This window comes from Lineus longissimus, chromosome 8 (genome assembly GCF_910592395.1).
Source record: "Lineus longissimus chromosome 8, tnLinLong1.2, whole genome shotgun sequence".
Lineage (NCBI taxonomy): Eukaryota > Metazoa > Nemertea > Pilidiophora > Heteronemertea > Lineidae > Lineus > Lineus longissimus.
This window is the reverse complement of record NC_088315.1, coordinates 1170306-1196330: the sequence shown is the minus strand read 5'-3', so window position 1 is coordinate 1196330 and position 26025 is coordinate 1170306. Positions and strand designations below refer to the sequence as shown.

General features: G+C 37.9%; 1 protein-coding gene across 1 annotated transcript; it reads left to right on the top strand.

Annotated features, from left to right (window-relative positions):
- The first annotated feature begins 534 nt into the window (after positions 1-534).
- On the top strand, positions 535-24848 carry LOC135492431 (homeobox protein DBX1-A-like). The gene is made up of 4 exons (XM_064778916.1): positions 535-972; positions 7826-8020; positions 10930-11129; positions 17179-24848. Exons 1-4 carry the CDS (start codon positions 561-563, stop codon positions 17482-17484), a joined length of 1113 nt encoding a protein of 370 aa, XP_064634986.1. The 5' UTR covers positions 535-560; the 3' UTR covers positions 17485-24848.
- The last annotated feature ends 1177 nt before the right edge of the window (positions 24849-26025 follow it).

Genomic DNA, 26025 nt, shown 5'->3' with positions numbered 1-26025 from the left:
GATGGTTTTGAGGAAGACCAATAAAATTTAATTACGGTTCCCGAATTGGTTAATACGCTAGCGTCAGCTGGTTGTGACACTATTCGCGCTGAGGAGAGCGTATGATTTCCCCCATTAAAAGCATCTACTAGGATTATGTCGCTAGCATTTGGGGGCGAATTCGATTGCTCAGCGTGTTGGTGACGGGCTAGGAGTCATTATTGGAGGCCAAGTGGGCTAATTCCCTGACGGAAAATCATAAGGAATAAATTAATATCCGTTATTTGCCATTTTCAATAGGAAATGACAATTAATGAATAGAGCTGTAGCTCGTATTGGTAGTTAGTCCGCGCCACGTGCCGCGAGAAGCCACGCCTCTTCGCTATTCAAAGCAGTCTATTAGTTGATAATGTTTTCAAAGAGGCGTCGCTTAGCTGTAAACTATTGTGGTGCTCATAGCCAATCTCGGTGGAGAAATAAGGCACCGTATTGTCAGTGACGCTTTATAAAAGTAAACGGTGGTTGTGGACGAACAGTTGAAACGAGAAAGCAAACTTGAGAAGTGACACTACGCAGTTTCGATGTGCCCAGCTAGCTCGGAATACTACGATCGGGGGTTTGGTGTTGTGTATCCAATGATTTCGCAGGACTTAGCCAAAATGTACGGCAACGTGCTTGCCCCATCACCCATCTATCACAGTGTCTTCCGCTCACCACTGCCACAACCAGGGATGACCAACACATCATTCTTAGTAGAGAATCTGTTACGGGACGGTGCGGTAAACGTTGGACCGGGTGGTTTCATCACGCGGCCGATGACCACAACGACACCTCCGTCATCAGCAGCCATGGGACTGCCGTCACACTTAGAAAATGACAGGGACTATTTACAAGTGCAAAAGACAAAAGCTGCTGAACAGACGAAAAGTACGACGCCGTATCTTAAGTTTGGAGTAAACGCTATCTTATCATCAGAAGTTTCGCCAAAACCAGGTAAGTCTTTGCCATTTTCTCTTGCTTAACTTGGTAACATCAGTCATCATGTTCATATCAGGTGGTTACATGTTGTACTTCTCAATGGAACGAAAACGTGGAAGCAACCCGTAGGCTTGACAGTTGTCATAATGATTTTGGTTGGGTATTAAGCCTGTCTTGTTCTTGACAACATTTTAGCTAATTAGCTAATTACATGAGAAGATTCTGTGCTTCCCGCCATCACTATAAACGAACAACTTGCAAAGAATAACAGCTGTTTATTGTCCCTTAAGGTCTCTTTAATTTGCTCCTTGTCCCTCAAGGTCTCGGAGACGAACCTTGGTTACCATGACTGAGCTTCTGCCATGTCTGTGTTTGCTGGGTCCATCAGGTGAGAGCGATACCTTAAGCAAACGCTGAGTCCGAGAACAAATTTAAGAAAATCGCTGAGTAAACTTCATGTGTCTCTGTAGCAAACATTGTGGAATGGAATTTGCCGTCAAGCTTGTAGGGGTTGACTTCTGTCCCTAGGACAGTGACATGCAAAGGATCCCATTCATAAACTGCCAAGAAATGTTATACATATAATATTTGAAGATACCACATATTGTAGAAGCAGTTACTTTTTTAACAACATCACATCAATATTGAACACGGACTTCACTGTTATGAGTGGTCGTTTTCTTTGTATGTGAGCGTGATTTTGCTGGACCAACACCTGTTGGTACAGAAGTTGGTTTCACTTGTTACTATTACAACACGGAACGCGCATAAAGATGTTCCCACACAAAATGCAGTGCATTGTGAGCCTGTGTTACGGCGCTGGTTGGTCCTACCCCTACCATCTTGGCTTATCCCCTTGAAGGAAATGACAAATCCTCAAAAGGAAAACGATCGGAAATCCAGTGCTCCACCCAGCAATGAATAATTCACTCGGCAGATATAATATGTTAAAGTGCCTTATGGCGTAGGAATCACGGGGAAGGAAGCAATTCAAACACATAATTTCAGTTTCATAAAAAATTCTTTAAACCATCCTGTTCTTTTTGGGTCAACCCTTTCCAGAGCAGGTCAAGACGAAGGACATTTCAGATTTGAAGCGTCTTCTTCTTCTTTTACATCTTTACAACACTGGAGCACAGTGTGACAGCTGGTCCGGCAGGATATTTAAAAACTTGCTAAAGCCAATTTAGTACTTTCAAAAGGTTAATGAAACTAACAGGTACCAATTCTTAAGAAGAACAGTTCATGTTTTTCTCTTTTATATCTATGATCATATCTAATGGGCTTTTCACAAAGAAGAACAATTTATATATTAGAATGTTTCTTCATGGGTACCTGTGTGGTCTCTTTAAAACAGGTCATTTTGGCCGAGATTTAGGCCATATGCGACATTTGATCCAAACCTTAATAAAGCCAAGTCTGGGTCTAATCCACTTCTGGACTTCACAGTCATCATCCCAAGCTAAGCCCTCTGCGGGAAAACAAACTAATTGGTACTCTGCTTATTAAATACTTTTCTAATTGAAATTGAATCGCGGGTTGCCAATTAATTGGGTCTTAGTATGTCAGAGGCAAAATAGCCAGTGTAAACTTCATTAAGGCTTAGCCTCTCCATAAACTACTTAACCATAAGAAGTCGAAGTCGAGTCATTTAACCTTAATTTAGAGACCCTTCGTGTTCCTAACTCATAGAACTAGCTAAGCTATTGCGCCATTATAACAATCATTATTTGGACATTCACCTCATTATTATCATTAAGACTATTTTGCTACTTGAGCAAGTACAATAGCTTGAGATCATAGAGTTAGTTTCAGGTTATTTTCAATGGTATTCATACCAGTTGAAAATGTACTTCGACAGGTGTGATGTCTTAATGCTTCGCTGGACTAGACTCATTAAATGATCAGTTTGATTTTTTTCAATTGCATTTTTATGTTGTGTTTTCTTTTAATTTTTTGGAGATGCCAATCTGTTGAGATTAGGAGCAGGAACTTTTGAACTTTGGACAGTTCAGTTTGATTTGAAAAGAAGGCTTGTCCGAAAAACTGGCGTCGCGGTTCGAGACATAGAAAAATATTAGCGAACTTGAAAAACCTACACAATTTTGCCAGCAGTAATCCACTAATAGCTGATGCTTTTGATTATAATGATGCAACCTATTTGAGCTCAAAGCTGTAATTGAAATATCAAAAACATCGTGAGAACCCTTTTCGGTGAATTGACCTGCTGGCGTGGATGGGGAGTAAGTTACAAGTGGGAAAAGGTAGCCGCTACCATTGTTTTCTATTTGTTTTCTCATGACTGTGAATATAAAATAACTGCAGGACCTTTCATCCAGGTCTTCCTTTCCCCTATCTCTTACAACTATGCCCTCAAGAACAGGTCTTCCTTTCCCCTATCTCTTACAACTATGCCCTCAAGAACAGGTCTTCCTTTCCCCTATCTCTTACAACTATGCCCTCAAGAACAGGTCTTCCTTTCCCCTATCTCTTACAACTATGACCTCAAGAACAGGTCTTCCTTTCCCCTATCTCTTACAACTATGCCCTCAAGAACAGGTCTTCCTTTCCCCTATCTCTTACAACTATGCCCTCAAGAACAGGTCTTCCTTTCCCCTATCTCTTACAACTATGCCCTCAAGAACAGGTCTTCATTTCCCCTATCTCTTACAACTATGCCCTCAAGGATTGCCGCAGGAATTCATTGTCAGTGAAGGTCATCTTCAATTAAAACTTTCGCATTTGGGTGCAAGTTGGTTGCAATAGCAAGACGAAACCTATCAACATGAAGACATTTTCGCGACTTTTGCAAAACCTCAAGTTACTACGGTTCTTATGAAGGCGTTGTTTTGATGAATCATTCCTGACGTCCAGCACTATCAACCAAACATCAAACGGCTGCATTCAAAACTCTAGCAACACGTGTTGCTAACTACGTGTGTATTCAACTGATTTAAACATTATCACTTCCATAATAAATTCATTTTATATAAATACGAGTGCAATCGACACATGTCGTGAGCATTGTCATCTACTGACTAGCTATTAATTCATGGCCTGCAGTTTGGACGCTTTATCTTTACGCAATGTCACTGATTTATTGGAAGAGAATAATGCAGCCGAAGATGGCATCGTTTTAGATATGTGGAAATCTTCATATAAATCAGTGCGATAGTGCAACACATGGTGGGGGAACTGTGTTGACTGTTGGAAGTCGAGGGAAGTAGGCCTAAACAGACAGGCTGAAAAGAACTTGGCTAACCACTCACGTATTCGTATTACTGCACAATCATCGTGACACATGTCATCTGGCCAAGTTACATTGAAGGAAACTTGAAAATATGTTCAGCTCAAGCTATCATATTCGTAACTGCAGTTTCTGCATTTGATGCATGTACGATTCTGACAAAGTTAGAGTGAACGAAGGTGACAACAGTATCATGTGAGCTTGCAGATTTCATTGTAGTCATTCGTATATCACATTTATATGGATCTACCAAAAGCGTGTTGCTCTGAGCAACAGCTTGTCAAACCCCGGGTTCAAAGTGTTATCAACCTCGAGTTTGCTTTGTCTAAATGTTCAATGAGATGACCATAAATACATACATTAGTTCATCTTGTATACATGTGTTACAAATTGCACCTATCCGTCAGAATAGGCATTGTTTATTTCATCATTAATAACTGCTAAATCTGAAATATACACATGTTACAAATCAGTTCTCGTCTAAATAGGTATTGTCTTATTTCGTGTGGCGGTTTGGTGGCGAGAATAGAGCAGGGTGACAAGCTGTGCATACACAAGATGATACATCCGCGAGTGTATTCATTGATGGACTATTATAGTCTGGCTAATAATGAAAATAAAAACCGTTGAGATTGTGAAAGCATCAACTACAGATTGTACTAAATTGGAAACGCGCGTGCGTCCGCTGGAAAGTGATATATGCATGATATGAGGGCATCAAGCCATGCTATTCAGGCTAGCATGCCAAATGCTAAAATGACAAATCTTTCATAGATAACAGCCGAATAGAAAACAATGGTTACTGTCAACATTTCAGATATCTCAAGGTCTCTGATTGTCGAATTTGATCATTTTTATTATGAAAGTAGGAAAGCAACTAGTGAAGGTCATCCCGATTCCTGATTCATCAGAAATCTCACTTTAATCGTTTGGTGTGGGGACGGGCGGTTGAGGGACCAGTACATCGCGAACATGTATCATAACCTGTCTGATATTACCTGAAGAAGTATCAGCGTGCAACAATGGCTCAGCGATGAAGTGATTCCTTGATGTTGGTCAGTAACCGTAAGCCATCGGCGTCACCCGATCCATCAGTAAGGCAAGCAACATCGCTTGTCTTACCTAGTCAAACATCTGCCATTGCTTGCATAGGAATGCCAGAACGATTTTGGTCCATTCCACAAGGATGCTTCCATTGAGATGTGACTCCAACAGATGTCTTGGTCGTTACCTGGCTAACACCACGCCTTGTTACAAGCAAAACCAACATGATACCGTGCCGGAGGCAAGAATAGGCAGTTCATATAAATGGAGGTGGTTCAATAAAGGCAAAGGGGCTGCAACGCTTTACACAACACTAATACATTATTCGATTGTATATCTCGTATGTCTCTCTGGTTTGAATTGTATGAGTTTTGTTACAGACGAAAACCTTGGCAAACAAACAAATTCTTGCTGAAATGAATGATGGATGGTGTGCTTTCACTTTTGTAACTATTGCATCGGTGACGATTCAGTGTCAAAATCAAGTTGTTGGTAAAAGATCTTTGGTGAAGTCATTCATAGAGCAAAGTAAATATCACACATGGAAGGGCTGAACACGGAGAGTATGAAACTCCCTAACGGCCAAGTTAGGAAATACTTACTCCCGTTTTGAACGACCGGTCAGCCATGTTTCAAACGCCCTCAGATATGATAGACTACCTGCAGGCCGTACTGGCGCAACCGTATTCACCAACAGACCACTGGATGCACAGATATGAGCACACGACCAATGTTTGAAATCGAATGCCACCTCATCTGACAGTTCCTCAATATACGCATGGTTTTAATACTAGCAAAGCGGGAAATTGTTTTGTATCTTTAAAACTCGAAAAATAGCTGCGTGCTCTTATAATCATCCCAGGGTGTCATGTTAATCTCCTCATTATGTATCTTATGAATTCACTTTGCCAATATTGTATAAGAGCAAATTTCAAAGGCCACTTTTGCAACTGAAAATGGTACAGATGGCACAAAAGACGCCATTCTGTCAACTTGCACGCGGAATGAAAAACTAAAAAATATCTTCATATCCAACAACGGCTTCGCGGCGTAGTGGTTAAGACGACAAGGATCAAGTGTCGTGGGTTGTGAGTTCGAAACCCGCTCGAGTAATATTTTTCATTTTTTCTTCACACGAGAGCGTCTCTGTGACCTGTCTCGTCTGTGCAGTCGCTGGGTGACTATCATGTTTCAAGTGTGGTTCAAGTGTGTCGTTTGGTGGTCGGGTGTTTGAGTTTTCTAACTTTGCCGTATGGTTTTTTATGCATGCATGTCAGCTGTAACTAGTTTTTAACCTCTGAAGTCATATTCTTCGTTTCACTAAATTGAAATTGTACTAGACAGTATCACAAAGCACGGAGCATCTGTCGATACGTTGACGTCTTTGCACTCCACACTTAAAGTGCATTTTCAATGGTATTTGACTTCAACTCACACACCGATGTATATGTAACCTTTGCCTTTTGCTGAAAGCATGAAGAATGAATGAGGGAAAAAAAGTCATCATGATGATATTTAATGGCGTCTGCAAACCGCCCGATAAAATCGTTGACACCCTTTCAGGTACTTGACTAAACGTAAAAACGTAACAACTAAAAAAGGAATGGCGTTTGGATTCTGGCTTCATGACAATACTAGAACATTGACGTTTCGTAGGTGCATCCACAAATACTGAGCTTTTTAAAGATTGCATCACCAGTACTTCGAGTTAAAGTCCTACTCCTTAAGAATTTAGGGTTCTTGCATTCACATCTAACAACGATATGTTGGTTTGCGGCCCTAGTTTGGAAGGCCATCTCTTTGAAACGTGAGAGATAAGCGAGATATCTTAAAATATATAAAACTAAGCATGATAGGTTAACCTTATATCAAGGAATCCGACCTCTTCATCTCTCAATGAGGTATTCATATTCAGGTGAAAGGAAAGTGCAGTTCCAGACATTCAGACTCAGCCTCAGGCAGAATAATCTCAAACTGAGTTTCGGTCAAGCAAGAAGGGAAGATTGATTCGCTATAGTGTTTGCAAACAATAACATTACTAGTTTTTAAGAAACCCTACTTATTACATTACATTAACCATGTTTGCTGACACTGCCAAGTTATAAAGGAATAGACCCCGATTTCTGTCAACTTATAGTCATAATGGGCTATCGAACAGTTAAGATTAAGACCTTTAGAGATGTTATCTAGTAATTTAAAGGATCCCTGCAGGTTAATTGACATATTTTGTATTCATTGCTCGCTTTGCTTAAATCGGTTTATTCCAATTATATCTAGCTTAATGAAGCTTCGTGACCCTAGTGATCGCTCTTCTTTTAGAACCAACGACATTTGGTATCGACAACGTCCAACCAATACATTTGACTAAAAGTTCAAAAGGGATTTACAAACTTACATTTATAATACTTGTAAGTGTAATTCGAAATATATAATCGAGTAAGATGCAAGATGACAACACTTGCCAGCGAGATGCTATTAAGCAATTTGGCGACGGATATGCAGTGACAGTGAAAAAAACCCTCAAAACTCATAACATGCGATGGAAATCTCATTCTTTTTTACTATTTCTCTTTCCAGCCACGAGTCCGACACACCTGACCTCCTCAGGATGCAGTGCCTTCACAAGCTACGCGCCTCCTCTCACTAGTCTAGCCTTATCAAATTCAAAATGCTGCACTCTTACGTCAAATGGTATATCGTGTACGACATGCGGGCCACGACCACCTTACGACACACCCTTTCATCCCATGATGCGACATCCATATTTCACTGGTAAGGCATTTGTTATCGAATTTGGCAACTTTTTATTAATGTTACTCATTTGCAAAACCCATGTCGATTATTTCACGAGTGATATTGGAAAAGCCAGGATGCCACAATACTATAGCCAATCAACATACAGGCGGATGTCTCTCTTTACCTAAAGAAGGTCTCTCTACCATTATCATAAAGGGCTACTGTCCAATATATCATCTTTCTTGACTCACAATTATGGCAAATAATACGATGGTAATGAAATTCATCAGTGTTTTGAACGGAGGAGGCTCTTCGTGTCATGAGCCAACTCTGTTGGAAGAGGGACATCTTACTGTAATGACACTCATTACAACGTTATGCCTGAATCAACCATCTAGACATGCGCTCGTTCCTGTGCGAAAATGCGTTGGAAAGTTAGGCTAACTAAAGGTGAAAAATGGTAAAGGGATAGTAATGAGCTCATAATATTGGCTCATGCTTCTTCTTTTGTTCTGTGAAGGTCATCTCTCCTTTCGAGTGTTTTTATAATTAACATGTTGAGATATGAAAGTGACTTGGTTGTTCTCTGATCGAGCGTACCGCGCACGATCCTGGCCACAATAGCTGCAGCCTTCACGCATAATCTTCAGCATGACTTGCAAGAGAGATGAAAGGATGTCAGCGCGGGGTAACCCGATTGTTTACCATATGAGATCCAAATTGAAAGTATAACAAATCGGGGCACAATGGACGGATGCCACGATCTTACAGGTTCGGCCAGCTGGTAAAGAGAGAGGATGGTTTTGTGTAAAATCCGGAATCACAGTGAAACGAAGCTTTTATGCACTGCGTCTTGCTGATGTCAAACGTGAGACTTATCGAGTGTTTTCTGTGACAGGATGACGTATCTGTTACAACTCCACAATGCCAGGGGGCTTCAGAGGTCATTGTATGACCAGCCTCCGCAGCGTGTATGAACGCGTGCCCCGTCATAAATCATTGCATAGTTATTACTTAATTAACGAACCAGTCAATATACGATTAAAAACGCTTTAAAATCAGAAAGCGTTGTGTGAAGAACCATCCTTGTTGCATATCGTGTCACATTTCTTTAACATAATGCGTGAACTAATAATTTCTTTTTCATGTCGCACCCTGAAGACACAAAGTACACATTGTAAAATCAGACTTTGACGTATTTAACTCTTTTATTGATCAATTATATCCTAATAAATACCTCAGGACCTTTGTCAGCAAAGTCAACAAAAACTGAATCGAACAGAACACAATTTCCGCTTCGAATGCGCAAATTTGATTTGATGTGATGGAGTCGGTCATTTCTTCACATTTTTTGAGTAGACATCTTTTAATAAAACCAACATTTGGAGAGACAGAAAGTGGTCACTTGCTAATGTTATGATGTAGGGGATCAAGAATATGGGGATTCGATTCCATAATGGACGCTGTGAAGAAAAATGTTTTGTTTTTTGTAATGAAGTATAGAACTAGTCGAGGCTTGTCTTTGACCTTTGTTTAGAATATTATAATAACATCTGATGTATCATGGTTACTGTCAACAAGGGCCACAATGGTAAAATGATTACAACCAACTAGAACTATTACTAACTTTTGATATATAGGCCTAAGATACAGACCTATTGTGTTTAATGTAATGTTAAGTCTATGATTTCGTCTTAATTTCACCCCGGAGAAGTGTGGGCTTCCTAAACATGGCCAAGCTATTAGACAATCAAGAAGTAGTCTCGGAATTTTTCAACTGCCGACGTCTTCTTAGAAAACTTGGACTAATATTGACACGAAACGACAAGTAAAGATTATCGGTTGGTTAGCCTGGCATATCGCATCATTAATTATTGCATGTATTGCAAAAATTATTGGCTCTGAATGAACGAGTAAGATCACGTCTGTTTGCGCATATTCATCCGGGCATTTCACCTCAGGTGCCAAAGTGATTAAACCAACATTACCCAAAATGTGCATTCCGAATGGGCTTATCTTGGTCAAGCTGCACGATCAGTTTACTAGGCGCAATATCTGTATATTTACTTCTTCGTCATGCTATGCAGACACTTAAGTGGCAATACAGCCAATTAAGAAAATAACAAGCTATTTTTCCCAATTAGTAATGTCCACTGCTCAGTCAAACGAGCAATGTTTTGAAGTATTTCGGAATATTTCTTAAGCGTTCAAAAGCAAACATTTCAAACATATCCGAGGGTCTCTAAGCCCCTGACCACCGTGTTTTAAGTTTATATGTGACAGTTATGATGATGTTTTCATAACTATGTATGCTTGTACAACATGTTATTTTAATAACCAAACATCCGTGTGGATCCTTTATTTAAGAACTTTACGCAGCCCCTAGCCTATTTCCATTATACTGACCAAACTCCGTTTAGGCCAATGGCGGTCTAGTCGATAACAACAATCCACTTCAATGATTTGATTGAGTCTAAATTAACGAAAATCAAACAGATTTTCTCTAAAAGGAATTTCGATTGTAAGTGTCAATGCGCTCGAGAAGACATAGCCGTTTTGATGTCAACAACTGGTTGAGAATTTAATCGGCTATGATGGAAGTTTTGGGTTATAAAGCAATCAGTAATACATCCTAATTGAATAAGCTTGTCCGCGGTTAATTACCGTGTAAGACATTGAGCCACAAAGTAACCACAATTTTACCCCCTGGATGAAGTTTTGACCGAATGATACCACTTTGATTTTTTTATTCGTTGATCTTATTGCCCAAATAGCCATTCATTTGAAAACATTTTGACCCTTTTTCTTTTCTTTGCACACTTACTGTTGCATAATATGCCTCAATGTGTGATTTCGCGTTGGCGTCCAGACCAGACCGATGAGACAAATGATGTTGTGTCGCAAAACATCTGATTAATCTCTGATCTTTTTTCTTCTCTTTCTAGCTGCTTCAATGCTGCCACTGCCAAATGCGTTTACGTTTCTAAGCAGTATGCGAGGCAAGCCAAGACGAGGCATGCTTAGAAGGGCGGTGTTCTCGGATCTGCAGCGAAAGGGCCTAGAAAAGACGTTCCAGAAACAGAAATACATCAGCAAACCAGATAGAAAGAAACTAGCAGCTAAATTGGGTCTCAAAGATTCACAGGTAAGGTGCTGTGCTCAATCGAACTGTACAGTTCCATGATTTGTCTTTACAGCTTTGAAGCTGGTACGGCAATCTTAGAACCAGCTGCGGTAGCCCATGCGAATTTAAGAATCTGTTATATAATGGTAATCTACGTCTAGGTATCTCGGTATCTCTTGCTAAAAATCCATCCAAGTTGGTTGGACCTTGATTCCATAGGGATTTCATCCGCTTCACCCTATTTCACCGACTGAAAACTTCGGATAAACAAGCAGACAGAATGAGCTTCCTTTTTGTTTTTCAGAGGGGAGAGGGTTTGTGGAGGGTCTTTAGTTACTTGTCTTCCCCTTCCTTTCTGAATAGTGACAAGACAACCCAAGAATTCGAATTGATTGTTTCAACAGAACAAAATAAATTGACATCGATTACCGTGTTGGCACCATGCATGAAAAGCATGCCTCAGTGTTTAATCAACCCAGACTGAACCTAAACCTACTGTTTGACTTTCGAGATTTTTATCAATAAATTAGGAATATCAACAGAAGGAATAAAAACAACTGTTGATAACAATACAAGACAAATGTTCGTGACTTGTTTTTTGTCTTATACAACGCTTAAGCAGCTGTGGTCGTTCGTGTTTTGTGTAGAATGCTCTGATGCTATTTATATAAGATCAAGCGAGTATGTAAATGTAGAAATCAACCATCGTCACCTTTGAGAAGTATTGGCTGAAGTCATATTTTGAAGTGTTAAAAGCGAAAAACTGAAAACCGCCTTGTTGTCTATTGACATTTTAAAACAAGGACGAGACTTTGACAGTGAGGGTGGCTCACAAAGGGAGAAATTAGGGGACAATATGGCATTTTTATCCAAATATGACTCAGCACATATGCGTTTGATGTGTCGTCTTATAAAGGCGTTTAGGAGTAGACTTATCACTATCCACTGGATCAATCCACCACACATGTCCCAACATCTAAAAATCACATTTCATTTATCATGAGACTATTATATTACGCGTTTACTTAATCATTGAAATGAAATCAATTCTCTTCAAACACTATTAGTCTATGAGCTGATTTAGTTGAAGCGAGGGACCAGGTGGCGAAGAGGTCTTGGTGAGCTAGGCGGCCACTTCAGCATTTGGGTACTGGGAAACACGTGTTGAATTGCAAATTTCCTCTGAAAAGACGGAATTATAAAAATATTCATAATTCGATAAGTAGCCTATTGTATGATTAACTTATGATCCGTTTTTTCATCATGTTTTTACGATATATTTGGTAAAATCAAAGACTTACATATAGTGGCCTATATGGTGAATGTTACAGGTTTCATTCGAAATAAAATCAGCACGTACATACCGTTACTTTTTTCATCACACTATCATGACTAGAATAGATTCAAGGTGATTGCTACAGTCATAGCTCTTTGGCATTCTTTTCAAGACTCAAATTGAGATATTGCGAGGCAATAGTACAAGTGATTAAAGACACCCTAGAACAGAGGTTTAGATTGCCATTCTATCCACTGCAATAAAATCAAATTAAACATGCAAAGCTTACTTCTATTCAACAGGAGGTAGACGAAATCTAACTCCACATCCCTCCAGTATAGTTCCTTAACACGTGGAATAATCTGCTGTGTGATTCAATTCGCACTACACGATCTCACGTAGCATCATATTTACCTGAAATGTGTATCGTCGACGCCCACTTTTTCATAAGCAATTTCCTAAAGCTTCATATTTCACCCATTTTAGAGGGCCTACAAAAGCAGATTCTGCAGTTTCAGGAGCATTTCTCATTTTACACCATATGGATTCCGAAACAGAACAATAGATTTCTGAAGTAGTCAATAATCTAGATGATTTAGACCTCGGAAGTGGGCAATATGACCTCATCAAGCGTCAGATATTAACAAACATGGCTCTCCATTGCACCTGTTGACCATACTCTCAATATGGATACGACTGAGGAGCATATGGTTGGATTGTTTGAGCCCTGGGATTAAAACGTACACTTTTTCTCAAGAAAAAAATGTTCTGAATATCTACTAGCTGCTGCCAAACATTTTGAAAAATTACTCTGTTTGGGCTAGAAAACCTTTTACGACATCTTCAAGCTGTTCCTGTTCTCACTCAAAAATTGAAAAATTAAACTTTGTAAGTGCGTATTTATAATTTCACCTTTCATTGTAATGTATGTCGCTGTTCTTATGAAGTGCCCGATCCCTCACCGAATCATTACACCAGAGTCAGCAGAAGCCACATTAGATTCCTGCATACAGAAATGGAGATTTTCCTCATTTCAATACATCGAGACAACAATTGTCAATACCGGCAATTCTTTTCACTAAAAGTATCTTATCCATTCCTCGCAACAGTACACGTGTTATGAACGCTTTAGACAATGAATCGCTTTTTCAACACGTGGGAAAAACAACTCTTTTCGATAAAACTTAACGGTAATAGCTATGGGTTAAAATAAATTGCTTATCTGGGTTATTAAAATTGCATAAAATTCACTTAATTACTTGGATATTACAATAAATTTGTTCGCCTGACCCCTGAGGCCTTTCTATTAGAATTCAACCTGAATCAATTTAACTGTTATGACGGTATAGGCTTTATTTGGTAGAGATAGAACCAATTTAGATTCGAAATGTACATTTAGCACTTGTATCTGCTTTGTGGTAAGTAAACCAGAGAACGCCGTACCCTCCGGTCAAATTCAAAATGGCCTCACTTTGTTTAGTTAGAGGCAAGAGAATAACTGAAATGACATTAAAAACTAGACAGTCATATACTGGCATTATAAGTCTAGCTGCTCATGCCCTAGGTGATGGGAGATGTAAAATTGACAGACACTAGCCTCATTGTTTTATCACAAAGCAGCTTAACCAATGGTTATTGCAGTTGCGTTAAAGCATAGCACTCAATTAAATTGAAATGATACAGTATACATGCACCTCATCATGAAAGGATTGAATTGCAATGTCATATGATCCGATTATTTCAAACTGGCGTTGCAATTCGATATGGACGATTTTAGTAACACAGCCCTTTACCCCACAAGCAAATGCGAATGCGACCTATGCGGCCATCTCGGAGCTCAACGACATCGAATTTCCTTGGCATCATTTCGTTAATTATGTTTGTAGATTCTCCAATTTGGCGTCGAGTTTCGTCTAACATGCGGTCCCCTCTAAAATAGCGCCATCACAGTCTCAGAAATGCTCCTCAGTAAATATGCCTGTTTATTTTAGCGCTTTTACCAGGGGTCTCGTCTCACGAGCGTCTGCCTTCTCCCCATGGGGAAATCCTGGTACTCCATTGGTAAATAGACCAAACAAAACCAGATAGCTTCTGGGAAACTTGAACTTTAAAATGTCTACCCAAAAGCGTGGCATTTTCACACGACGCTGGTAAAGGTTACAATGATGATGTTGACATACGGGTCATCAAAAACCAACATAACTGACCGGGGTAGCCAAGGTGGTTGGGTGAGGACAAACCTATAGACAGTTTAACCATTTTCAGAGTGATGGCATCCTCATCATGCCTATCAAGTAAACTAGTTGCTATCATGACTGTCTTTCTCACTTCAGAGATTCTTTTAGAGCGGCGAAGTGGCAATTAACAAGTAATTGCATCATTGGGCATGGATCGATGCAGGGGCTAATTCGGGCCATTGCCTGTGTCTTAGAAGATATTCTTTGATATGCAGGTTGAGCCTTAAATAGTTCACGGTAACAGTTGTACGCTTTACACTTCAACAACAATAACCTTCAATAAGCCTACTGTTTCATTAGTATAGGAATGTGAATATACTTTAAATAGCCTCAACAAATTTGACCTCGAGGGTATTCGACTCAATGAATATGTAAAGGATTAAATCGATCAAGCTGAAGATGAAGCAAAGCCGGGTGCAAACTAGTTCATTTCAGCAGAAGTACATGTAGGCCATGTATCTTGTATGTTCTCTTGTGGAAAAGTTCATCAATGTACATGCACAAGTAACCAAGGCAGAGTGATGAGAAAACTAGACCTACAATTGTACCTTTTGTAGCTTTCACTATATTTTTTTCCAAGTGATACAGAACAGAAGAAATATGTAGCTATTACGAATTAATGAAACGCCTTTTGTATGTTGTTAGTATATTATTTGATGTGTTGATAGTTTAAATATTTACTAAGGTAGATTGTTCCGAGATTCTTTCAAAGAAATTTTATGACATCGAAGCATTTTTGAAATATCTTAATTTGTCGTCATGGAAACAACTGTGATACACAGTCCAAATGAGAGTGGGTTTAAGTCACATGCAGTTTCTTTACGGTTGTTGGAATAAATTCGTTTAGAAAACCTAATTAATCTTATCTTGATTAAATACTTAGCAGCCAAACAAATGACGACTTTTGATTTCAGTAAATTATTTTATTAAACAACAGGACACTTCAAATACCAATAGACTATATATAGAACATGTCTTTTTGTTTAAAAACACCCCGAAAAAACAAATTCTTCCATTAGAAGCAATCCACACTATTTCATACATGTCCAGAAAAAAACACATATTGGGCGTCTCTATAAAGTATTAATTATCTACCTGTCATTTTAGATCTATTGCATCATCATACATGTACAATACATCTCCCATTGATAACACTTTAGGCGAAATCTCAACATGTATTGCATCGATAATCGTGAAAGAACGGACAAAGAAAGTTCGAGAAGCACAATTTATGGTTAAAAAAAACCTTCTTTTTTCCCATCTTTGATAGATTTATCATTGTTTTATAGCATTCTTTAGGACCGTGCATTATTAATCTGTTAATCAAGCTCTTGTACCAAATATATTTGACTATCGGTTATTTTTTGTTGTCGCAGAAATGTCATTATATTCATCTAGCAATATATAAATAGTCTATGTTTAGCATGAAGATAATTCTGAAAATTCAAGGGTTCTATTTACTTTCTATAGAATGTTTTTCAGGGAAAGCAACAAAAATAAAATGCGATTTCTGTGTTGTTAACCATATCATCGATTAACATAATCAATTGAATGAGAATTTTGACATTGATTCCATTCCAAAGAGAAGTTCTAATTGCATATTAATTCCAATTGGAAGACAAGATCACCAGCTTCGAGCAAGTGATTAAAACTCGTCTCTGTGTTGGCGTTAGCAAGAAAAAGACATTGCAGGATTCTGACCTATCAGTATCATCTAGAGTGGGCATGGGTATGCATTGAAATTGATACTAGAATGACACATAAAACATTAACACTCATTGAGTGATAGCCTAAAACAATAATCATCTTATAAATATCCATGCACATGCGTCAACGGTCAACTAATTGAACATTTGAAACTTTATAACATCACCAGTTCATGCCTTATCGGTCGATTACAGTTGATATGGTTAAGCATTTTGACCAAAGTCAATAAACGCTTGATCTGAGGACTTCAATCAATGTCACTAACAAATGGTTACTGTACTGATGTCAAGATTTTGTATTTTATTGGTAGGTTTTAGACCTGTCACTGAAAGGAACTGTTCTTATCATCAGCATCAATCAAATCGGTCATTCTTGATAACATAAAATTTCATAGAAATTTGAACTTGATCTTGCCTGACAGGGAGAATATTATTATTGGTGGTGTACTAAATCCCAATTTTTCCAATACCATTTTAACAGATAAAGACAATAATATAGTTCATTTCGTATCATACTCGGACCTTAATAGAAGCAGCTGTTGCTGATAGGAAAATATAATTGTTATCATATGATATTAATCATCGAATATACGCTGGATTTGTCCATTTTTAAAGCATCCCTGACACACCTTACCAGTATGATTTTAGCAACTTTCATTTTTTGCATTGTGTTTTTTTTATTTTTTTATTTTGCAGCTGTCTCACTCCCACCAAGATGCGTTCAGGCGAGGATGGATTAAATGTGAACGAAAACCCCCCTCCCCCCCAAAAAACCCCCCCAACAATGCGGTTATATCACAAAATGATGATGATACAGTTGTTTATATTGTTCTCGCTTTCTATAATTTTAGGTTAAAATCTGGTTCCAAAACCGGCGAATGAAATGGAGAAACTCAAAGGAAAGAGAACTGTTATCTTCGGGCGGAACAAGAGAGTCAACACTGCCTGGCAAAGGCAACCAGAACCCCGACCTCAGCGATACGGTGCTTGACCCGAGGAAGGACTCTGATGAAACGATCATGGACAATGAACGATCACCAATGGGTAGTCCTCAGTCAAGTGGACTCGGTTCGCCAAATTTTACCGATCACATGCCAATGATGTCTGACGATTCAGATAATGATGACGACGACGATATTGAGATAAACGTGTCTTAGTTATGCGTGCTACGTCATCAGAACTGTACAAATATGTAAATAGAGATGCAGTAAGTTAATTGTTCACAACGGAGAATACCAGATATATGTGGAAAGTCCAGATCCTTCTAGTATACAGCCAAAGTACTGAGAACTGGTGGCATGCGATAAAAGCAACTTTGCGTGAGTCTAGGCCACATCCGATGAAAATTTAAAGCTAGTGGTATATTTTGGGACATTCTGCCTACATGTAATCCAGTCGTCTATAATACTTACTTGCCAACCGAGTTCTCCTTGAATGTCACAATGGGCCACGCCAATTTAAGCATCTATAATAAAAAGGACTTGCTCACTTCGGGTTGACCAGTTGGTTTCAGGGCTGTATCCGGTTATTTTGACGTGTCATGAATACATCATCATACCTATCTTGTGTCTTTTTGAATCACCAATATAAAGTGATGCCTTTAACCCTGGACAACTCTATTTCTACACATTTCAGTGACTGCTTTATTTATGAGTTGAACTCGTGCAAGGCTTTGTTTAGGCCACTTTACAGTCAACATTATTTTCTTTTTACTTATATCTTCCGAAGCCACAGAGTCTGCGATGCCGCTGCTGTAAACACAACAATAATCAATGTATAAACTGTGATTTTTAATCGAGGTCAACTTCGAGCAGAGAGACGCAACTGCACTATCTTGGCTGACTTCAATGCATTCTGTTATTTGATTTCTTCACTACAAGTGATCAGAAACGAGTACAAGACGACAACAAACCCTTAGACAAACAACGTTCAAAGCATACAAGGAGCATTTGATATCAGTTCAATGAAATCTCTGATACAATGACTGCAAGATTTCAGTTTAAATCAATGCTCTTTGTGTTTTTATTTTGTTGGTGATTTTCAGTATTTGCACCATTGGTTCTCAACGAATACACAAGCTACCACTCGAGGAGCTGCTCTGTTGAATTATTATCATATCTATCCATTAGTAAACATTTCTGCCATGAATGTAGTACTGTACATATCAAGCACTGAAACTCCTTCGGTTCATGTTGCACCCTTAAGCTCTTTACAATCTAACGAGGCATTCTCTTTTCGCGTTTTAAACACCAGCACTTTTGCTGTTGAATACAGTAGGCATTCCCAATGCGTTTATTGCTAAGGAGACATGTCTTGTGTGTTTTATCGACGTTAATCGCATACTCTCAAAATAAAACAAGCAACCAACCCTAAATATATTTATCAACAAAGTATTTTAGGATAGGCAATTCCAGTCAGGATGAGTTTCGTGTGACAAAGCCTCCCTGTTCCATTACACTCCTTACTAAAACAAAGCCAAACTTTTTGTTTTGCCGTAAATAGCACTATTACAAAAGTATAAATGCACCTGATGTGTCACAAAATCCATATGTTATCCTTAGTATTCCTTTCAAAGCTGCAGGGGAGTTTTAATCGGGCATCTGAAGTACTGTCATCCTGTAAGCTTGTGCACCTATTTAGCAAAATATCACAATATTTATCAAGAGGAATTCTGAAATTAATTTGGATTTCCCAATTTGTAAAAAAATCTCGCGTTTTATTTTGTCGAATCGGGTTCGTTTGGGAAAAAATGGCACTTTACAATAAACCGTCGAAACTACCAGGGCAATAGCTTAATGCACATATCTTAGAACATGATGCACACGAGTAGGCAACACCCTTCTTACCACACTAAATTTTATAACAGGGTGTGGTAAGCAAACTATCTTAATAAACACTGTGACTGAGACCTTATTTCATGTATTTCATAGCAGGGTCGTTCTTTCTGAGGAGAATAGTGATCAGACGTTGATGATGAAATGAGAATTAATTAGGTGAAAATCAGAGATATTTCCCGAGCTAATGACACTAGATAAACATGTACCTTCGAATTTGTTTTCAGGTATATACTTCCTTTTATATGATACTACGTATTGCCTGTAATGTGTGCAATGCATCGACAGATTCCAAGACATGTGCTAATTCTAGGCTAAGATTTGATCTAAATTGTAATCGCTGGTGTCATCTCCATGTCACAAAATGTTCTCTTGATGCAATCATAATCAAGCAATCTCAAACTTCCTTCAAAGGAATTGGTGATGAACGCGAAATGCAGCAACTGCACTGTCATCATGATATCAAAATGGTTACCTTACTTCAAGTACGCGAGTTCATGCAATATTGCCAATACCCAGTGAAGACAAGTAACTGCAGTCTCCACGACTGATAAATACCCAAAGACATATTCTATTGGACTCTTAGATGTTGTTCTGCTAACTTTACTCTTGTGACTTATCGCTGTCTATCTATACATTTTTGTTGCTTCAGATCTATTTTCTTATTTAAAATGATATCAGTCCACTTATTATTGGCGTGCACATTTATTTCCCTCTTACCCACCACCTAATCCAATCTCTACGTCTGTAAATTTTCACGTCTGTTTTGTTTTGCGATTTGCAAAAAAAATCAAAATACAATACATGATTAATATGAATGATTACAACTAATTTTGGTGAATTGCAAAATTTCAGTTTTTCTAACCCAAAATTATTTGCCTGAAAGCAAATGGCCGTGAAAATTTACCGGTTAACAACAACGCATTTGTAATTCAGCGATTATCTTTAAGATGCCTATAGCTTTTTGCATATTCATTAATGTATAATGAGCCCTATCGCTCCACCCAAATATGCTTAGTTTTATACAAAGCAGTATGATGTGATGACACCTTCAAAGCGCATATTCTACATGTATTGTTGTTATAATGTTACATCCAAAACTGACTACGACTTTTGGTTATATACAATGTTGACAAGTCTTTACGCTTTTCTTACTTGGGTATGAGAGGTTTTCAACGAAAAGTGTCAAGACATGTATTCTTGCCTGATAGCCCTTTCATGATATATACATGTATATCCGGAGATAAAATTGTACGTTCGTGTACGGATGTATTTGCGTATCTGTACGTTTTTGTATTTCTCACTTTGTAGTAGGCCTACTCCGTTGATTTCACGAAGCGTATTTGTATATACCTCGTATGAAGGAAAACTGATTTCATCTTATGACATGGTATCAAACAAGCCTGCCTTAATAAAATGCTTCAGATTTACTTTTGATCCAAACGCAATTTTTACAGCAATTGTTGACTTTCAAATATCAAAACATGCCTTTGGATCATAATTTCATACAGTAAGGTTCAACCTGAGCTTATGACATGCATAAACTTCATCTGTTCTCTTAGCGTTAATCATATGATTCGAGGGGTTTTCCCTAACATTCCGAAATGCTTATACGATGGATCATTTACTGATGATCAATCATTAATGAGCTGAGGTTTTCCTATTATATCCATCTACCTTGTCGGTGTGGAAATAGGGGAGAATACCAATGTTTTCCTTCTGCGAGTTCTGTTTTTCAATAAATCGGTACAGTGCGAAGTAAATTTGTGACACATAGTACCTAGCAATGTTTTACACTAACTCGTCACACGTACAGGTTATTCAAAAGTCATATTATATTCAAACTATTATGCACTAGTCCTAGGACATTGAATTCTTTATCTTCTCTTATGCATCTGTCATTTAATTTCGATGTTACTGTTTTATTGATATGATAACCTGAATCAAACACTTTCTGTTCTCTCAATAATAAACAGTATATGTGTAAAGTCAACGTTTTATTATCGAACATGTACACTTTTGAATCTTGCCTGTATACTTCTCTATTTTGCATAATGGTCTGAATTAGTAATGAAATTAAATATTGGTGTTTTTACTAATTGTTCTCAGTTAGATATACATATAACATGCCATTTGTTAATGAACTCTTACGTATATGTAAAAGGCGTATAAACGTTTAATTATAAATATTTGCTTTTACCCTCAAATCTCTTGCACGTTTCTCCTCTCCCTTTTCTAATGTACCATTTGCACATGTGTATACCTCGTTAGTAGAGACTATCACAGGTCATGTCAAAGTTAAGTGGAAGAATCGATGATATACAGACCTTACAGTTCACAAACTGCATAATAATAATTGGTGAAAAACTGTACACACGTCAAGAACAATGAAGTCTCGCCTTGCATATCTTACTGCTAAATAAAAGTGGTTTTTGATATATTTTTGCAACTAGGTGGACATTACGTTGGTGTAATGAAGAGAGCGCATAAAATGTTAAATCTTTACAGCTTTTTATCGGCACAATGTAATTGTAAAGTGAGCAACGTTACATTGGTTCCAATACTTAGATTTTTTATTCGTCCTCGACCAAATGCGTCCGTTTCGGAAAAGAGGCAAGCGCATAAAAGTGATGACCCAGTGATGTTCCGACTTCAGTGTCTGATATAACAACTGGAAATGCCGAGAGCATCGTTCGTTATTATCATATTAACTCATACTGGTATATATTTTTTTTTCCTATTGTTGGTATTCTGTCTGTAATGATTTTATATCATTTTTCAAAATCTATCTTGTACAATACAAGGTTAGTCGTCCCGAAAAACCATGCGCTACATACACATGTGCCAAGGATCACAGAATTGGAATCTTGCTCTGAAAGTGATGGAATTCCTTGCCAATAAGGCTAAAAACCGTCGATTTACACATTTGACAGAATTTAAAGCACTGTATGGTATGTGATACTCGTGTAATTTCTAGCCAAGCGATTATGCTTTTGTCCAGAGAGAAACAAAAATATAACTAGATGATCAAGTTGTCGGAAATGCAAGGGAATAGAGAAGTGACCTGATCTCACAACATCAATTCAAAGTTCGACAGCTTAAACCAATAGTACTCATCAGCAATAAAACTCTTGCTTTGAAATGAGCGTGTATCCAAACCTCTTAGCGTGCCTTCCATTTACCCATCTTTCGCCCAAAGTCAATCACTCAGTGTCTAGACAGTTATTATATAATCTTTTTAGTGTCGAACGTTTAGTACCAGTGCATTAAGTCAACTAAGATGTCCTTTATTGATTAAAATCTGAAGTATCAGGGTTTATCCATAATTTCCAGGATGATGTCGAAACCCACTAGTGAAAGAGCTAAAAGAGACCAAATACACTTTTGTGGAGATAAATGTAGTAGTTGAAAGGTACATGTCAAGTTTTGGAGTTTGCGATGGATATATTTACTTGCGTGCACTTATATAACAATGTCACAAAGATTGCTTTAAGTCAACGTCCAGTTTATTGCTATTCCAGCGTGACTGGCCAATTGACCTAGTACCATGTAAACTAGCTCCAGACTTAATCCAATGCTTATTGTCTCGTATGATATATACTCAAATTAATAAGATGTATGAACGACCACTAATTTGCAATTTCGGTATCTCTACATTAAAGCTGTCATTCTCCTTCGCTGTATATTGTCTCTATTTATGGGTATATAAACAATGGCTAATTACTGTATTTTCCTCAAGTTAGGTGTAGTGGGGATAGTAGCAAAGTCTAGTGCTTCTAGTTGTCAGTTGTTTAAACATGTGGCAATTGTAACCTTCAGTCATTTTTCATGACAAATAATTAGGCTACGACTGTTTTAAAATGCATTTCATAATCGGCCCTTCTTCTACATCAGGGATCAGTCGACAAGGGTCGGGGATCAAAACGAGTTTTGCGCCATATCTGAAAAAGCTACACCAGTTATTATAAGTTATCGTAAAGTGTCTTTTTGCTTATGTACTGAGTTTTCCGCCATTTTGTGATGCTGTATACAAGCACGTCTGTAGCAAGCAATGCATATCTTAACATATGTATGTCTGTCTGTCTGAAGAGAGGTCCTTGATGAACTTGGAAATCTGCACCCGAAAACACCACAGGTCTCACCAGTTATTGCATTCTTTCCATAATAAAAAAGTGGTAAAAATCCTAAATAGTGTGGCTGATCCAATGTATTTGTTGACCCAAGCAACAATGCCTTGTATTTCTTAGTAATACCACAATCATGGTTTTAAGTGTGGTAATGCATACGAAGTGCATTTCATAATCGCTAAGTAGGGTTTATACAGTATATTTTCTAAAGGTATCAAGAACCAACGCTACGTACAAAGGAAGCCACTAGGTTTAATCTTATTGTTTCCTCTGTTTGTTTTGGGGATTCGCAAAGAAAATATGATAATTTGCAGTTTATTTAACCATTACGAAAATAATGGGAGCGAAATCAAATTACTCCTATATGGGTCTTTAAGAAAATGTGAATGGAGTTGCCTGAAGTGTTATTCACAGAATGTGGTGGGGTCGTAAAGAACATTCGTGTTTTGGAGACAAGAGCGACGAAAACCCAAACAGTATTTCGACTTATGTGACAATTCTATCAGCTAAACCATCAGACGTGGGCAAGGACGGCATCACTTATTAATGGCTTTATCAATAAATGATTATTTCGTCCGAAAATATACAGTTTTTCCAGAAACTATATCCAATGATCTGTCTGTATACTGGGCTTTGTTGTGACACTTTTTATGTATTCTTTGAGACAAATGTTATATGAAATAGCAGGTATGGCCATCTAAAAGTCTTGCACTTCCGTTAATATGAATTGTTCTGATATAATCAGCCATTGTTTCTGTTCTGGAATTGTAGCAAAGCGACATTTGCTCTGACACACTTCAAACCAATGTGATAGTGATGGATGACGAAGCCATACAACACAACTGCACCCTTCTTTTCAGCCACACAAGTTAGTAAAAATAAAAATCAGTCGATCAAAAGTAGCGAACAATACACAACTGTATCCTTAGCTATAAATTCTTCTCTTCCCTTGACGGTGCTCGCCTGAATTGAACAATAACTGAATAATACAAATAAAGCATAACAATGCGAGCCATTTGAAATGTGGGCCTTTAGGATTGGAGGAAAATAGGCTTCGAGAAGTTTCTAGACAGCGGTTTGAAAACCTAGCTTACTGTCTATAAATACATTTCAGACATTAGAAGTGATAAATATTACATGTCTAACACTATTTTTCAGACTCTATGGTATTTTGCATCGAACAGATGGCTAAGTTTCCTTTGACACATTTAGTGGAAATAAAACATATAAAGATCAGAGTCCGAAAATCCTTCTCAGCACCACATTTTTTCAAATAAATTTATTTGAAAGACTCTGTCAGCACATACAAATTCGTAATGTCTCACTTTGCAATGTTTCAGCGCGTAGAATAGAACTTTGAAATACATTGACAATATCAAAAGCGTCACAAACAAATGGTATTACTATGAATGTGAAATATAGTGATTATGAAATGCTGACAGTGGCTCAATTAAAAAAAAATTGAAACCATGCCTGCCCTAACAAACATGTCATTAAGAACAGAAAACTTGTATTAATTACATTGGTGTTAAAAAAATTATATTCGTCTCTGTTACAGATAATATTGCGCTTGTGTATCATTTATGGATATCATTAAAAAAAACTCCAATTGGACCTAGAGTTAAAACTGAATCAGATTTATCCAAAGAAGCTACCACGAGCAGAACTGTAAAAACCATTCTAAATGTTGGCCTTTAGGACTATTTAGATTCATGCTCACTTAACGAATCACTGTTGTGGTAGTAGTTGTTAGTTAACCCAACCTAACCTTATCACCAAATCCCCCGGAATACCACTCTAACCACCTTCCCTTATAAACTGCCAAACCAAGCATCTTCACTACGATTTCCAGTGCTGTCAACAGGTCTCAAAGGTATTCGCCACTTCAATTGGATACAGCTATTTTCTAACAGAACCAGCCTTTTTGGCGGGGGCGTTGTTCTCTAAACTGGTTTTATAGTCATGTTATTGGCGTTGTTCTTCAAATAATTTTGTCTCCGTTATTCATCATTCAATCAAATAATATGTATCTTAGCTTAGATCAAATCATGTAGAAAAACCTTTTTTCAATAAGTGTGTTACGGGTTCGGTCTACAAATTATGTTATTTGTCCATCTTCAGGACTGCTCATATGCACGGTGATGATTTTAAATGGGAAATTCGTCATAGCTATGATCACATGTCCATGAGTTCATGTTAATTTTGTCCGCGGCAAATCTGTCCTAGATCCTAGATAGTTTTACGAATTAAAACAGTGAGTTACATTTATGACCAGTTAAGTTATGTGTCAGTTTTCTCACTATCTTGAGTTCTTCGACTGTCAGAAGCATTTTGAACTTTATGGGGCAACAAACCCCAAGTAGAGAAGAGTCTATAAACCACGAGCACACTTTCATATTTGGCTTTGATAATAGTCATTCGAAAAGGCGGGGGGGGTCAACTTACTATGCCCTGGGTATCCTCTAGGAGTTATTATTCAAACATTAGTCAGTGTGCAAGATTATCTAAGTGATATAAGAAAAACTAATCTGAGAGCTGCTCCCCTCTAAATTGAATTTTTCATATCTTGTTTTACAATTAAATTTGCGTTACATTCTACTAATTACAAATCTTCCAAAAAGAGGCAGTTTACATTGTACGTGACTGTACATGACCATGACCATAGGTTACAATGTATGTGAAGAAAGATTACAATTTATGTGTAGAAAATTTACAATTTATGTGACCATATACGTTA